Below are 15970 nucleotides of genomic sequence, written 5' to 3' on the forward strand. Positions count from 1 at the left end.
AAAAGGCAGAGGGAGACCAATAGTCTCCGACAGCGCCGTGACCTCCCCTCCTCCGCTCCTCGCTCTCCGCCTTCCTCCAATAGCTGCGGAGGATGGCTCCCTGGGTGCCGCCTCTTCCGTCCGCGCCTACCGGAAGTGGGGCGGGAGCGCCGGAAGTTGAAAGGGAATTTCCTGTGAGCTCGGCTTCCTCAACATGGCAGCGCCCTTGTCAGTGGAGGTGGAGTTCGGGTGAGTCACAGAGTTGGGGCGCCGTGGGGATGGATTGAAGTCGTCGGGCCCGGAACTTCCCTCCCTCTGCTTTGGTCCCCGTGACGACCAAATCGCCAAGGCTCCCGGCGCATTCCCAGAGCTACGCCACCCGCCTCTGAGAGTCTGAGAGGTTCGGTCTCCCTTGGCGACGAGGCCGTATGTCCGGGAATAGAGGCGCAAGCCCAGTCGTGGAGGTGCTCTCTGGGCACTCCTCAGTGCCCTGTGCCCTGCCGGACCCTAAAGGTGTGACGGTTAGCTGGCGGCCTCCTTACCTTCTTTGCTAATCCCGTTTGGGACCAGGCCTGTGTGTCTGGCATCTGAGCTCCTAGAACCGAGAAGGACCACCCTTCACCCCCAGATTACTTCCTTCGCGCAGCAGTTTCCGCCTACACGGTTCCTAGAGCCTTGTTTCTCGTGGGATGTGTAGCCAAGACGGGACGCCTTTTCTTTCCCAAGATTTGGGAGTGTTAAACAGACCTGAAGCCCTTTCAGGACCTTCAGGAGACTTGCTGATTGCCTTCTGCTGATCTTGAGTCAGGTGGAGATACGGGGATAAATAAATAGCACGGTGGAGGAGGCTGAGTTGGCGGTGCAGCATGCACAAGACGAGAGGAGCAGGATTGGGGCACACACACCAATAGCTAAACAAACCCAGATCAGGGAGGAAGTCTCCTCAAGCCACTATCTTCTGTCCCCTACAAACAGGTTTGTCATGTGATTTCAGAGCTGAGAGAAACTGCAGAGCTTGGAGAGAAGGCAAAGAAACAGACCCAACAGATGGGTGGTAGAATTTCAAGTCACATGGGAAAAGCCGGGACTAAATGTGCGTGTGCGTGTGCGTGTGTGTGTGTGTGTGTGAAGATAAACAAGCCAAGGCTTATATGAAAGGGAAAGTCTGAAACGGTAATTTAAAACCTCTAGCCATAAATGCTTTTCCTTCCATGGGGTGCCCCAGTTTCTTTCATGTTTTCCCTTCATTGGATAGTCCATTCAGTAGCCATTTATTGAGTGCCTATCATGTGCCAGGCAGTGAGCCAGGCACTGAGGATACAAAGATAAATAGAACTCTGTCCATGTCCTCCAGTGTTCAGTGTTTCTGTCCGTTAGAATAAGGGAGTAGTCTCATGAATGTTAACTGCATTTTAATTGACAATATTGTCTGGCCCCATGGGTCCAATTAGAACGATACTGGTCTGGCCTCCTGACTATTTTGCTTCACTGACCCTTGGCTCAGCTATACACCCACCCCACCCCACCCCCCTATAGCTTGGTTCTAGGAGGATCCCTGCTGTTTTGACAGGCTTCAGCAGAGCTGAAAAGAGCTGCAGACTGCCGGTGTTACGGTTTATCTGCAGTCAGCCTACCTTTCATCCTTACTGAGTCAGACGTGGTACTTGTTCATCAGGAATGTCTCTGTCTGCCAGGTACTGTCCTGGCAGCAGTGGGGAGTCCTACTATGAGGAAGATAGGGTCCCTGCCTTCCAGAGCGTACGGACTAGCTTAATTACCCCTTTTCTAGCCTAAACATCTCTAGCTTCAGCCTCCCTCACCCCCAAGAGCAAGAGTGAGCCCCACAGCATTCCTCCCCTGTCTCCCCATCTCCTAACACCTCCTCTCACCACCTCAATGTCCCGTGAGAATGGGAGCTTCTCAGGAAGCAAGAATGTCTTAAGATGTATGCCAAACCCAGATTCCTTCTCTCTTTGTCTCAGTGCATGTTTTCGGCCCTGGCTTCTCTTTCATTATCTACATTTTTTAGTGGACTTCCTTCACCCCTCACTGTGAACTTGAGCAGATTTGCAAAGAAACCACCTTGCCCATCATTCTCTCCCTTCTGTCTCTTGAGTGCCACTCTGGTCCTTGAAGAGTCCATTTAGGATTTTCCCTCTTTTCCCTGAGTAGATGTGGTCCTGTCAGTCTGACCAGCTTTGATAGACTCTCTAGAAGACCTCTCACACTGTTCACTCTCTTGTGAGGAACGAGTTCTGCCCTCCTTTGTCTTGCCTCCTGAACTGTCCTGAGCGGTGCCTTTTCTTAGATCACACAAGGTTCAAAGTATGCAGTAGAGATGTGTTGTGTGTTCCTGAGGTCCAGATGTGAGATTCCCTTTCCCTCACCTTTTTCCTTCTTCCTGAGGCTTGTAGGTGTTGGCAAAGGGAGGCAGGACCATTGAGGTAAGAGAAGAAGGAGAAATGGGCATTTTCATTCATTCAGCAAATATTTCTTGAGTGCCTACTGTGTGTCAGACCCTGTTTTAGGCAGAGCTTGTACTCTAGCAGGTAGAAAGGAAATAAATAAACAAAACAAAAAATACATGAGATGAGCTGATGGAGATAAGCTAGAAACAGGGAGGGCAGTTTGGGGATCGTCTGTACCAGCCACTGGTACCAACAAACACTCCCGTCAGGAATTAGGGGGTGAAGGGAAGATGAAGTAGCTTCAGATGTAACTCCTTAGTTGAGTTTGAACAGCAGACCCTGTGGGACATAAGAATGTCTGGCTTTGGTTCTCTTCTGGGACCAAAACAGGTCCCTTGCCTGCCTCCCTAAATCTCTCCAGAGGCCGGGTGTTCACCTTCCTCCCCTCCAGATGTGCTGGCAGTAGAAATGCCAACCCCTCCCTTGGGGAGCCAGTGAACCCAGTGGTGATGGGTCACTCTGAGCGAGACTGCTTCTCCCTTTCTCTGCTTGCAAAGGGAAAAACAGCCTTGGCCTCTGAGCCTGGCACCACCAGGTTTGGCCACTCTTGGTTGTTTGCCTGGGTCCCAGTGCCTCCAGTTCCCACCCCTCTTCTCTGACCCCCAACTCCTGAGCCCCTTGCCTGTCACCCTCCCCCACCCCAGCTGCTGCATGTGCCAGCCCCCACCCAGGAGAGAACGAGGCTCTTGGAAGGGGATAAATGGAGGCTCTGTGCAGCCTTGCAGCTGAAATGGCCCTGCGCGCGGCCACAGATGGGCCTCCTCTCCCCCTCCACATTTCTGCATCAACAAAGCGTGACCTTGTTTGGATGACAGTCGCCCCATGTTTCCCCCATGACAATGCTTGCCTTGCCTTTGCCTCCCAGTGGACTGTCTCAGGACATCTCTGTTCTCTGAAATTGGGAAAGGGTGGTGGGGTGGGAGGCGTCACATCCATCAAAAGTCTGTTAAGGCCTTCTCAGTTAAGATCCACGTGAAGTCTGAGATGGGGATCAGGAGACCCAGAGGAAGAAGCACTGTGGGGCATTGAAAGACCCCTCGTGTCTGCATCATAAGCCCCAGCTTCTGGACTTGACTCCAAGCATCTCTGCTGTCCCAACTTCCCCTTGGCCAGGTGCTGGCACACCGAAGTGAACCAAGCTGCCTTCAAGGGGCTTTCTGACCTTTGGGGAGTCTTGTTTTCTTTCTGCCAAGGTTGCTGGGGCTGAGCAGAAACCAGTTGGAATTTAGATCCTACTTCAGCCACTGCCTCTGTGACCTTGGACAAGTCACTTAACCTCTCCAGGCCTCAGTCTGCTTCTCCATCAGATGGAACTGATAATGTTTGCCTCCCTGACTCCTTACCTGGTTTGCCCTGTGGATGAAATGAGATGACGAGTGTTCTTGTAAATGGCAAAGTTATTGCTAAGCCCAGTGGAGTCTCAGCCTCCAGCACTGTGGTATGCCCACCAGGCCAGCAGTGTGTGGCACAAGCTGGGCCATTTCAAACCCTCCCCTGGCCAGAGGAGACCCCTCAACACACAGGGTCTCCATCATGTCTAATAGTGGCTTCTCAACACTTGTGTAGATGGAAAGAGATTGAGGCTTGAGAACATGAAGTCACATGCCCAAGGTCTGGGCATCGGGCAGAGGTGGAGTGTGGTCTGCATCTTAGGGCAACGGCTCCAAAGCTTGTGCTCTGCACCCATATACTGAGCTGCCTCTTGAGAAAGTAGAGGAGTAAAAATGAGAGTCTGCAAAGTTGGGTGCCTGATCATTGGTGGGAATTACTTACATCCTACTTGACCACATCAGGAAGTCAGATTTGAGAATCAGTCACATACTGGTACTCGAGCTGTCCCTGAGCCTCAGTCTGTGCATCTCTTCAGCTTCAAATGTCAGCCCCCCCCTCAGTTTTCAGTCTTGGCTAAGTTTTTGCAGGAGCTCACCTGGCTGTCTTTCTCTGGCCCTCCTTTGCAGAGGCGGCGCAGAACTCCTTTTCGACGGCGTAAAGAAACATCAGGTCACCTTACCTGGACAGGAGGAGCCCTGTGAGTATGCGCTTTCTGGGCCCCTCTCTGGGGGCTGCTGAGCGGGATCTAAGGCATCACTCAGCCCTGTTCAAGAGGGAATGGGTAGGATTTCCCTGGCCAGTGGGAGAGAGGAGAGTAAGGAAGAGAAATCACTAGAGTACCCTTCCCCCATGCTCTCTAAGATGAGCCAGCTTTGCAGGAGGAAGGTAGCTTCATCCTTACCGATGCGGGTTCTGTATTCAGACAGACTGGAGTTTGGATCTCCTTAGAACCTTAGGCCAGGGGCCTCACCTCTCTGAGCTTTAGTGTTCTTACATATGAGGTAAGGACGGAAGTCCCTATGTGCTAAAAGCTATAGCATGCATCTCCGTTGTTACTCGATGGCAGCAGAGAGGTGTCCTCGTGAAGGGGGTCACCTTCATCAAGAATGGAACAGTGTGGATGGGCTCACATGGTGAGAGGATTTAGATGAGGCGGAAAGTATCCAGCCAGAAAGGATTGGGGAAGTTGACTAAGGGAGACAGTGAGATGTTTTTGTTTGTCCATTCAAGTACTTGTTCATTATCCTTTAACAAGTATATACTGAGCACCTCCTGTGTGGCAAACCATGTACCAGGCACTGGGGAGACATGCAAATATGAGCCAGTCTCTGCCTTCACGCTGGGTGGGGGAGGTGGGGGGGATGAAGAGGTAACTTGCAAGAGTCCAGCTGGGTAAATATCTGTGTAGCCTAGAGGCAGGGGCCTGGGCATCACAACCCCAGAGGTGCCCTGCAGCCCTAGCAATGGGTCCTCACAAGAGCAGAACGCTCAGGGGAGCCTGGGTGGCTCAGTTGGTAAGCGTCTGCCTTCAGCTCAGATCATGATCCCACAGTCCTGGGATCAAGCCCCGCAGCGGACTCCCTGCTCGGCGGGAAGCCTGCCTCTCCCTCTCCTGCTCCCCCTGCTTGTGTTCCCTCTCTTGCTGTCTCTGTCTCTCTCTGTCAAAAAATAAATAAAATCTTAAAAAAAAAAAAAAAAAAGCAGAACGCTCAGGAACGGGAGCCCATCTCCGCCTAACGCTGAGATACTTTGGGAGGCGGGGGGATCAATCCTATGAGGAGGTAGGGGAATGGGGTTCATGGAAGCAGGCAGTGGAGAAATGGTCATGAGCTCTGACGGGGTTCTTCTGGAACTGGACACACATCTGCCGGGAATCGAACAGTTGCCCAAATTCACTGACTGCCAAGGCTGTCTGTGACCCTGCCTTGGGGTGGAGAGCAGTGGCGCAGAGTGGGGCTGTGTGCCACATTCCGAGCCGGGGGACATGAAGCACGGGACACTGCCGTCCTTGAACTGGGAGGGGGCATGAAGCTGGGGTGAAATGTCAGGACTGGGGGACAGCGTGCGTCCCTGGTGAGGGAAGACCCGGGAAGATAAAGGTGACTGGTTCTTAGTTTGACAGATGGCCACACAGCCCAGGGAGGGAACAAGGGGCTCTCAGAAGAAGCCTCTCAAGGATCCAGCCGTAAAGACCTGGCCAGGAAGTTAGTAAAGTCTCATGAGTTATGATTCATTTCCCCCGTGACTGGCGATTGCGTGGCTCGGATGGCCCCAGGGTAAATGATTCCAGTCCCCCTCATTCGCCCATTGGCTGAATGGTTACCATGTGCCAGAGCTGGAAGAGGTACTCACTCTATGGTTGTGGTTGGCATATCTTGTTCTGATGCCTCCTTTGTATCAGGCACTGTACTAGTTGCTGGGTATTCGGTGCTGAGCAAAACAGATGTGGTTCTTGCCCTACATGGAGTGTAGTAGAAGTGGAGGCAGGCAGCAAACCAGGAAACACCTAGTGTGGTGGGCATTGGCATGAGGAGAGCAAACAGGTGCTTTGAAGGAGAGCGCGTGGTAAGGGAAGGCCTCTAAAGGGATGACTTTGAGGTGAAGGCCTGAGGGGTAAAAAGCGGCTGGCCTGGTAAGTTGGGAGGGAGAGCAGAGGTGCTGGGGGCCCATTCTAGGCAGAGGGGGTAGCTCTTGTGAGGGCCTCTTGGTCAAAGGCCTGAGGGTGGTCTAGGAACTGAAGAAAGGCCAGTGTGATGAGGACCACAGGCTGAGTTTGGTGTGGTAGGCACAACCCTGGTTGGTTGTGCAAGTAATTGTCACAAATTCTTAGGTGGTAACTGCCATTATTATTCCCAGTTTAAAAACTGGAAACCCCAACTCAGAGATGCCCAGGGTCGTCTTAGTCCACACCATACGGTTATTTAAATGGCAGAGCTGGGATTTAGAACCAGATTTCAGGGTCTCCAAAGTCCTTACATGGTACCACGAACTCCCTGAGTCACATGACATCTCATATCTGCAGTGTATTTTCTGGTTTCTACACTTTTCTTTCGTTTGTTCATTCATTCATCAATTCATTCATTCATGCCTTCAACAGCTACTTTGATTTTTGTAAAGACCCCAGTAGATATTGTATATGATCAAGAAAACCAAACCTCAGAGAGAGAGAGAAAGACAGAGAGAGAGAGACGGTGACCTGTCCAAAGTTACATAAGTAGGGAGACAGGGCTAAGACCCAGGTATTTGATCTCTCATCCTCCATTCACTGCTTAGTGGGGAGATGAGGTCTCCCCTCCCCTCTCCGGGATGGCAGAAAAGAAAGCAGGGGAGAGAAGCTGAAATGGCCCCTTGACTCAGTCTCTGGACACTTGGCTGTGGATCTCCACCCCTGGTTCCCATTTTCGCCCTGCTGCGCCCAGAGGCGTAGGTTACCCTGCAGCCGCAGAGCCGGCTGACAGCTGCCAGGCACTACCCTGGCACACAGGAGCCCAGCGGGTGCCGCCAGCAGAGTCCCACTCTTCCCCCCAGCCCGTGCCCAGCTCTGTCGACTGGCAGCCTTCCCAGCCCAGGGGCTGCCACTTGGCCAAGCAGGTCTTGGAGACTCCAGCAGAGAAAATAGCAACCATAAGATTATGGATTGTGACAAGTCTCACAAACAAGGGGACTCCAGGGCCCTGGGTCCTGGGCCAGGGGAGAGCTTCCAACCCAGCCAACTTGGGAAAAGAGGATGGGCAAGGCCAAAGGGGGCGAGCCTGCAAGAGGAGCCCTGGCAGTGTGCATTTGCAGATCACTTACTTCTGCGGGCCTCTTTTTTCCCATCTGTGAAATGGGAGGTTGGGCTAGATTTAGTCTTTATTGAGCTGGTTACCCGTTGGACATCCACAGTTTGGAAAAGTTGCTTCCAGATCTGAGCACATAATTCTGGGCATCAGGATGTGTTGTTGTTGGTGAGAAGGTATGCTTATCGAGGGGGATGTCCTAACAGCCATCTTCTTGATTGGCAGGGGTTGGTAGGCGCCATCAGTTTCGGACACCGCGGCCACTGGGGGCTGGCTTTTATGCATCAAGGGTCTCTTCAACGCAAGGCCCCCAGCCCATGGTTGGTCAGTGGCCTGGAGCAAACCCAAAACATCAGGGAAGACAGACTGTCCCCGTGTGGGCCTTACCTGCCCTGGTCGCCAGGAGGAGACAGTAGGCCTCACCTTTCCCTGCCTTCTTCCTCTGGCCTGCCTTTGTATTACAGGGTGGCTGGCTAGGGAGCTGGAGGGAGCTCCCGGCGCTTTAAACTGCTTAGCATGCATTTCACAGCCTCTCTGGGGCCAGCTGTTCCTTTCTCTGCTCTGGGGCCTGTTTGCTGATCCCCTCCCCACCGCCCTCCTCTCCCCCAACCCCTCCCAGTCCCTGTGCAAAATTGCTTTTGAAAAGATCCACTTTCTGCTTAATTAAACAATGAGGAGCGTCCCCTGCACATCTGTAAACCTCCTTCTGAGGCCAGTTTAGCCCACAAACTGCTCCATTCTTACCCCCATTCACTTGTAAATGGACCCTCTGATGTTCCCTCTACCCTCTCTTCTCCTTTACTCCCCCCATCCCTGCTCTTTCTTCTCCCTTTTCAACTAAGGCCTGGGGTGGGCTCCCAGAAGAGCCTGGAGCCTGGTGGACTTGGTGGGAACTGGAGCGGTTTAACCTTATGGAGAAGAAGACTTAGGGGATCCAGCTCTCCCGGATCTGAGTGGCATGGGGAAGAAGGGCCGCTTGTGTTGGTGTGGTCCCCATGGACCAACCAGGCTCCTCGGGGGGGAGTCTCAGGAAGACAGATTTCTGGTTAGGAGAAAAGTTCTCCCTGGAGGTGATCAAAGAGAGGCTGGATGTGGGTCTCTTGCAGTTGGGGTTCATTATCAGATAAGACCTTGGGATTATTCTCTTTCAGCCCAAGAAGCTAGGATGGACACCAGTGGAGGGGCCCTGCCACAGTGGATGGTCAGTGTGCCCAGACAAGGACAGTCCACTGGGGCGAGCGATCCTGGTGGGAGCTTTTGTTGGTGCTCTCTAAGAGTGGTGTGCATGGTGGCCCTTTGCCGGCAGCCTTCAGGAGAGGGTTCTGGCAGCCAAGAGGATAAGGAGCCCTGAGTCCCTGTGGGCAAATGGACATTTGTCCTGTGCGTTGGACACTCCACAGGGCCTGCTGCTACCTTATGCCTGAACCCTCATGGCAGTGCTTTGCGGTTTGAATTGCTGTCCCCATTTGCCAGAGGCTGACACTGAGACTGAAAGGCGAGGTGACTTCCTGCCCAGGGCATCTAGCAGCAGCCCAGGGTCTCCCGGCTTCAGAACCCCAACTCTTCCCCACCCTGCCACAGCGCAGCAGCTCCCCCTCCTGCTCTTCCCCAAATGCGCGGGCCAGACTTCCTCACAAGAGACCTTGTTTTAGGTGCCCATCCAGCGCCGGCCTTCTGGCCCCCACAGCCTCAGAATGTGAGTCCTTCTACCTCGGTTGTCCCGGGAGCATGTTAGGGGTCTGAACATCTGAAATTGAGGAAAGGGGGCACCTGGCTGGCTCAGTCAGCAGAGCATCGAACTCTTGATCTTGGGATCATGAATTCAAGCCCCACGTTGGGTACAGAGGTTACTTTAAAAAATAAATCAATAAAACGATTTTTACAAATAAATAAAATGGAGGGAAGGCCAGTGTCTGGGGCCCCCTCACCATTCCCAGTCCCCCCCATTCCCTCATTGCCCTCCCACTTCTGATGGCGAGGTAATGGATCCCTCGAAAAGCCCCGGGCAGTCCCAGCACTATCCGGTGAGTGCGGGGCTGTCGCAGCCCATCCCCAGGGGGCCAGGGGCCTGAGCAGAGCATGCAGAAGCTCAGGACACTGGGAGAGGGCAAAGGCTACAGATTTTTCCTCTGGATCACAATTACGGCACGGATGTGCCGGGATCTTTATATGGATCATCTTACTCGGCCCTCACAACAGCCCTGTGGGGTGTTCTTACCATTCCCCCAAAGAAGGAAGCAGAGGCTCAGAGAACCCCACGGCCAAGGTCATAGGACCAGGAAGTAATGGCTCAAACTCAGAACCAGGACTGCCTCCGTTCTCATCCTCTCCTCCGCCCTCTGAAGTTGTCCACATTGTCAGCAAATATGTCAGGCGGGTTCTGTGTGGGAGACTGCGCCGGGTCCTCAGGACGTGCCGGGCATTTGAGCTGGATCTTGATACCGTGCGTTACCAGAGAAACGTGGAGCACCGGCCCCGACAGTGTGGGTTCTGTACCCACAGAGCACACTTGGGGTTCACGAGGAAGGAGAGGCCTCTTCCAGAGCAGACCTGTCACAAGGCCCCTGCATGCCCCGCATAGTCCGGCCTGCTCTCGTGCTGATCTTCTTATCTTCTCTGTTCTATTACCTTGAACCTGCCAATTCCATGCTGCCTCAGGTCTTCGTGTATGCACCTTCTTCTGTCTGGGGTGCTTCCCCATCCTGCCCTGCTCATCCTTCAGACCTCAGCATCAACGTGAACATCTTCCGAAAAGTTCTCCTGCCCCTGCACTCAGGAGATAGCATTTATCGCAACTAATTCAATCAGTGATGGCCGTCTTCCTAGCACCTGGCACATAGTAGTTGCTCAATAAATACTTGTCTTGTGAGTGACTACATGGGATCCCAGGAGAGAAACCACCCTCAGTGGAGTGGGAAGGCAGGAGGACCTAGAGGGGGAAGGTGAACAGGAGATTCCCCAGAGCCACCAGTCCCTGACTCTGCTCAACTCTACCTCCTCCCCTGGGCGCCTTTGGAAGCCGACCATCTGGCTTGGAGGCTATTTGCATATTGTCTGGGCCTCAGCAAGCCTAGCAAGATGTCCCTGGGGGTGTGTTTCAGGCCAGGCCGAGTGGCCCTTGCAAGGCCTCCTTGCGAAGGGAGCAGCGAGTTCCACCTCTCCCCACCCCCCAAATCCAGGCATGGGGGAACAATACGGCGACCTCACCATGGAAACAGGCTATCAAGAATGTGGGCAGGCCTGGGGGGCACAGAGGAGGGAGGGAGTGACCTCAGCAAAGAGGAGCATCATGATAAATGAGCCCGTACCGACAGCAGACTCACCCCCCAGTCCACCCCTCTGGGACTCCATGATGGTGCCATCACTTGGATGACCCCGACATGACCACTATCCCTCCCCCCTCCCCCCAGCCTATCCAGAGTGGAGCAGAAGCCCCCCTCCTTTTGGAGGGAGTCGGGCCCTTAACCCAACTGGGTCCCGGTTCTGTACAGGCTAGCCGGGGCTGTGGAGTTGCAGCTGGTGGCCCTCGGGCCAGGCACTGCCCAGTGCCTCTCGTCTCCTCCACACACACAGGCACAGCCCCGCCTGCCACGGCTGGCTGATGGATGTGTCAGACCCCATCGGCTGTATCGAGCGGCCACAAGATGTATGGGCTGGCGGCCCACCAGACAGTGCCAAGATGGAGGCTAAAGGGGAGCCTCTGAGACCAGGCCTCGGGGAGGAACCCAGCCAGGAGTCCAAATGGACTGCAGCTAGTTGGAGGCTACACTCTGCATCCCCTGTCTGCTCCAGGGACCATGAGGACTCCAATCTGCTTTGTTTAAAAGCAGGAATTACAACTGAAAGGCGGCAGCCTCAGATCTTGGACACTTTGCCCATGGCCCCGTGCTCTGCTGGCGGACGATCCAGGGAAGTTGGCACAGAGCAGAGTGAACGGGTCCGTCCCGGGTGCAGCCTGCCTGCCTCTCAGGAGGGTGGCATGCAGGTCAGGGAGAATGCCTTAAAACCCTGCCCAAGGCTGGTTCTGTGGTGGAGACACGCTCCTGGGCCAAGACTGGGGCAGAGCGGAGCTTCTCGGCCAAGCAGCTTTTCCCTCAGCTGCAGGCCGGGGCTGTCACTCTGTGTGGAGAAAGCAAGGCACTGCCTGGGCCTTCTTCAGCTTTGCCTCTGAGCTCTGCTCAGGCGTGGGTCCAGGACAGCAGACCCCTGCGGGAGACTTAAGTCAGGATGGAGGTGGCTGGCCTCAAGGCCCTACGACTTCCTAGAGACTAGTTGTCTCCCCGGGGCCTTCAGTCCTCAAGTGGTCTCGAGGAGAGAAGGAACTGCAGCCTCAGGAGACAGTCTGTTGGAGGAGGAGACAGTTGGACATTTGAGGGCTGTAGGCTTTGAGGAGTTTATGGAGCCAGATCTCAGTGTGCTGTGGCCTGGGACCCTGTTCCTAGGAAAGGAGCGGTGATCCAGGGGACAGGTAGCTCTGAGCCTCCACATGATGTGCACAGAGCTCAGTGGCTGTCCCAGAACCCCAGAGTGGCTGACCTCAGTGTGCAAGCTGAGCAGGAGAGGCCCTCTCGATCCTGAACCTCTTGCCTATTCAGGGTGGTCGTCCCCGGCCTGGGGGTGCTCTATGAAGGTGGGGGTAGCAGGGCAGTGATTTGTCAGCAGCCCTGGCTGGTGAAGGATCCTTCTCTCCCTCTGCCAGAGGAAATGAACTGATGTTATCGGCTCAGCAATTGTTTTTCTTCCTTCACAAAGGGAAATATATGCAGACCCCTCTGAGAGCAAAGCTGAGTCCTCCCCATCTGGGACTGGCTGGAGAGAGAAGGGTGGAGGGGGTCCTGCAGGGCCCTTCAGAAGCCTGTCTGTCTTGAGGCCCCGTCGCCTCTTTAAGCCTTGAGCAGCACCACTTTCTCTGAAGGCCTCTCTGGCAGGATGCTGGTCCCCTAGCCCCCTTCCTCACTCTGGGAATCTGCAAGTCCAGGGGCCTCAAGAGCCTGGCCTAAAAGAGGCCCCCTAAGCCCCATGTTCACTTCCTTCTGATCCAGGTAAGGCTCTGGGGGCCGGGAATCTTTGGGGTTTGACAAGAGCTTGTTCTGTGCCTTCCTCTCTAGGGGACATCCGGAACCTCCTTGTCTGGATCAAGAAGAATTTGCTAAAAGAGCGGCCAGAGTTGTTCATCCAGGGAGACAGCGTGTGAGTCCCTTTCTTCCCTTCCCTGAGGAGGGCAGGCGGGGGCAGGGGGGAAGGAGGTTTGAGCGCCTATCCTTGGGTTCACCCGCAGCCTTCTTGGGGTCCTGTTCTCCCCTTTATCCTCCCTCTGTCTCTGGGCCTCAGCTACTCTCTCCGTACAGGAAGTCCTGAGGAAAAGATGCTGCCCACAGCCCCTTGCATCCCTCGGCAATCTGGGACTGTGGTTGTCCCGTAGAACTTTCTGTGATGATGGAAATGTGTATTCTGTGCTGTCCAGTGTAGTAGCTGCTAAGCACATGAGTCTGTTGAGCCCTAGAAATGTGAATAGTGCCTCATAGATACCGTACTGGAGGGCACAGGTCTAGAATTCCAGGGAGTCACTGTGCGCAGCTGCACACACGCAGGTGCACGTTCGTGCTCACTGGGGTGAGCACACCCCTGCCCCTAGCCCAGAGCTTTTGGACCTGTCCCAGACCTAGCCCGGCCTCCTGGGAAAAGAGCCACACACCCTGTCACAGCCAAGAAGTCACTCTGCTTTGACAAGAAGGAGGCCCAAGGTGTAGGAGAGGTGGGCAAGGCACTTGTGGGACCCAGTCACCATCCCCTTGCAGCGGAGGTCACCAGCAAGCCCTGGGGGCTAAGGTTGCCGTTCAAGCCCTGGCTCAGGTCACGGTCCGGCCGTCCCGGAGGCCACCACCCAAGGACAGTAGTGCTCCTTGGGCTGCTGCCAGGCAGGTAGCTGTCCAGATGTCAGCCTCCCCTGCCTTACAGCAGGCAGGGCTGCCCTCGGGCATGTGGGCGCTTGAGGCCCCGGGCAGCCTTCCCTGATTCCGAAGAGCCAAGATAGCCTTGTCTCCGGGACGGGCCTGTGGGAGGCCCAGGAGGGTGAGGTGAGAGCCCTGGAAAACTGTGCTGCTGCCAGTGGTTACCGGGGTAGACACAGGCAGGCAGGCACCTGACACGCACCGTCCCGTCTCATTCTGACGCAGACCTGGGAGGACGGCTGTGTAATTTGTGCCATTTTCAGATGAGGAAACTGATGCTCGGAGAAACAAAATGAGTTGCCTGAGGTCTGGGAGGTGGTGCTGGAATTTGTACCCGTTTTCTATATCACCCCAAAAGCTACGACTGTCTGGCCTGGTTTCCTTTAGACTCAGTGTCCCCTCCACTTCCTGGGTGATTTTTCATCGGAACCTCAGGAGGACAAGCTCCCACTACCCTGTCCTCCAGCCCACGTGTCTCAGCCTCTCTGCCCCTGCTGCCGACTGCCTCCTGCCCTTCACTCCTGGCTCCTCACGCCCTCTTTCCCACAGGCGGCCAGGAATTCTGGTGCTGGTTAACGATGCGGACTGGGAACTGCTGGTCAGTACCGCGGGGGACCGTCCCTCCCCTCGCTGCTTCCCCAGGACAGCCTTGGGTCTTTTTCATCAGGCCCAGCGGGCTTGGCTGGCTAGTCCCGGGTCCCACTTGGTTTCCAAAGCGGGGCCACTCAAGTCTCCCACCCCAGGGAGGAAGGAACGGGTAGCTGGGGGAAGTGGTGTTCTCGCCTCCATCCTGAAGATTTGCAGGCTAATATGCAGGGCACCCATTTTTCTGGTAGATTTTATCCTTCTCTCCCAAAGCGACCAGGCCCCCTTCTGCCCTCCCGACAGCTGAGGAGAAGCCCCTGACAGTGTCCTCTCTCTCCTGGACCAGGGCGAGCTGGACTACCAGCTGCAGGACCGGGACAGCATCCTCTTCATATCCACGCTGCATGGCGGCTGAGGGCCCCGCTCTGGGCTCGGGTTCCCTTGGCGTGGGGAGAAGAGCACAATCAGACATCCCCTGGGACCCTGCTTCCAGGTCTCCCTGTCCCCCTTGGCCGCTTTCTTCCCTGCTCTGTCCCCCGAGCTCCCTCCAGGCAGGGAAAAGAGGCCAGGTGCTAAAAATGAGCCTTTCTCAGGCACGTGAGTTGGGGCGAGCAGTCTCAGCCCTGCCTCCCTCCCCAGCAGCTGAGGTGGGGGAGGGTGCCCCTCTGCTTTGTCACAACAGGAGGGGGCTCCCTGGCCAGGTGACCCAGCTGCCTTCTGCTCCTTGTGTCTCAGTGTAAACACCGAGTGACCACTGACAAGGCGCTCCAGCTCCCGGGCTGTAGTGTCTTCGTGGGGAAGATGAATGGACAGGAATAGCTGATGGGAAACCCCTCCCTTCTCCAAGATGGGAGGAGTCTCTGCCTCAGTTTCCCCATCTAGGCAGCAGAGGGCTCTGGCTGTCCCCCACTGATATCATTATGGAACCCCAGCTGGGGTCCCCTATTCAGTGCTGACTCCCCCCTCCCAGCAGCTGCTCTTCCAACCACACCCTCCTCCTGCCCCCCCATCCCCAGCCCTTGACCCTGGCTGGCCTTCCCCCCCACAGGCCACCAGATGGGCTCCTAAGACCCTCCCCCGGCAAAAGGCTGCCTGCAGCTCATTCTGGAGAGAGAGAAAGAGGAGCCAGCAAAAGCTTGGACTGGCACATAGAGGCCTGGGATGTCAGAGTGCCTCAGTTTCCTCCTCAACAGCAACTGAATATTTATAAGTATCTGAAAGTAGGCGTGATCCTTGATGGCACAAATGTAGACTTTATCTCCTTTCCCACCTCCTGCAGGAAGCAGGATGGGGGCAGGCCAGCACCTGGTAGGCAGGATGGTTTGCCCCTCCTCCCTTCATCCCTTCTGGAAGTCTTGGGGCCTCATTGCCTGCAACAGCTGGCCTTGGGCAAATAAAAGACTAGGTTGTTTACTAGCTTTGCCTGGAGCTTCATCCTTAGAAACCAGTGGCACTCCACATCCCCCCAGCCATGGTCCCTGGTCCAACCTCTCTGCCCTTAGCCTGGGACTTTCAGAGCTGCCCTTCACCCAAAAAGAGGGCAGGGGTTCAAACCCAGACTACACAGACTGTCTGGGAGAGAGTGGTCTGATAGGGCCATCTGGAGAAGGGGATGGCAGAGCCTGTGTGTGCTGACCAGTCTGGGTCCCAGGACACTTCTCTTCTTGTCCAAGGCCAGGCTTTGTCCCACCAGCTGCAGCCCGCAGCCCCAGAAACCAGAATGGGGTGTCATATCAAACTGCTGAACCTCCCTTCCCATGACCTGGAGAAGAAGCTTCGCTGGGGGAAAACCTCAAAAAAAAAGGGGGGGGGCATTAACATCATCCCACCCAAAACATTGTTTTTCATTAAATGTCAATAATTTAAGGTAGAACCT

General features: G+C 55.0%; 1 protein-coding gene across 3 annotated transcripts; it reads left to right on the plus strand.

The window, feature by feature from the left end:
• The first annotated feature begins 161 nt into the window (after positions 1-161).
• Positions 162-15510, plus strand: URM1 (ubiquitin related modifier 1). 3 transcript variants are annotated; one of them, XR_003610074.2, is made up of 6 exons: positions 162-228; positions 4406-4476; positions 12667-12748; positions 13897-14107; positions 14441-14587; positions 15143-15510. XR_003610074.2 is itself a non-coding variant. In XM_028107873.1 (5 exons), the coding sequence occupies exons 1-5, from the start codon at positions 194-196 to the stop codon at positions 14507-14509; spliced, it is 468 nt and encodes a 155-aa protein (XP_027963674.1). In that variant the 5' UTR covers positions 162-193; the 3' UTR covers positions 14510-15136. The 3 variants fall into 3 exon arrangements, 2 of the variants coding, with proteins under 2 accessions (XP_027963674.1, XP_027963675.1); XM_028107873.1 differs by lacking the exon at positions 15143-15510 and having other exon boundaries at positions 14441-15136; XM_028107874.1 differs by lacking the exon at positions 15143-15510 and having other exon boundaries at positions 14059-14107; positions 14441-15136.
• Positions 15511-15970: the final 460 nt, after the last annotated feature.

The sequence above is a fragment of the Eumetopias jubatus genome, unplaced genomic scaffold, assembly GCF_037043125.1.
Source record: "Eumetopias jubatus isolate StellerSeaLion01/CBP00866 unplaced genomic scaffold, mEumJub1_p1.0 scaffold_15, whole genome shotgun sequence".
Classification (NCBI taxonomy): Eukaryota; Metazoa; Chordata; class Mammalia; order Carnivora; family Otariidae; genus Eumetopias; species Eumetopias jubatus.

Bases quoted from the DNA above. Each gene is read 5' to 3' on its own strand.
- URM1 (XM_028107873.1), top strand. From the start codon at position 194: ATGGCAGCGCCCTTGTCAGTGGAGGTGGAGTTCGG. The intron at 229-4,405 runs GTGAGTCACAGA...CCTCCTTTGCAG, and splicing joins TCAGTGGAGGTGGAGTTCGG to AGGCGGCGCAGAACTCCTTT. The intron at 14,108-14,440 runs GTCAGTACCGCG...CTCCTGGACCAG, and splicing joins ATGCGGACTGGGAACTGCTG to GGCGAGCTGGACTACCAGCT.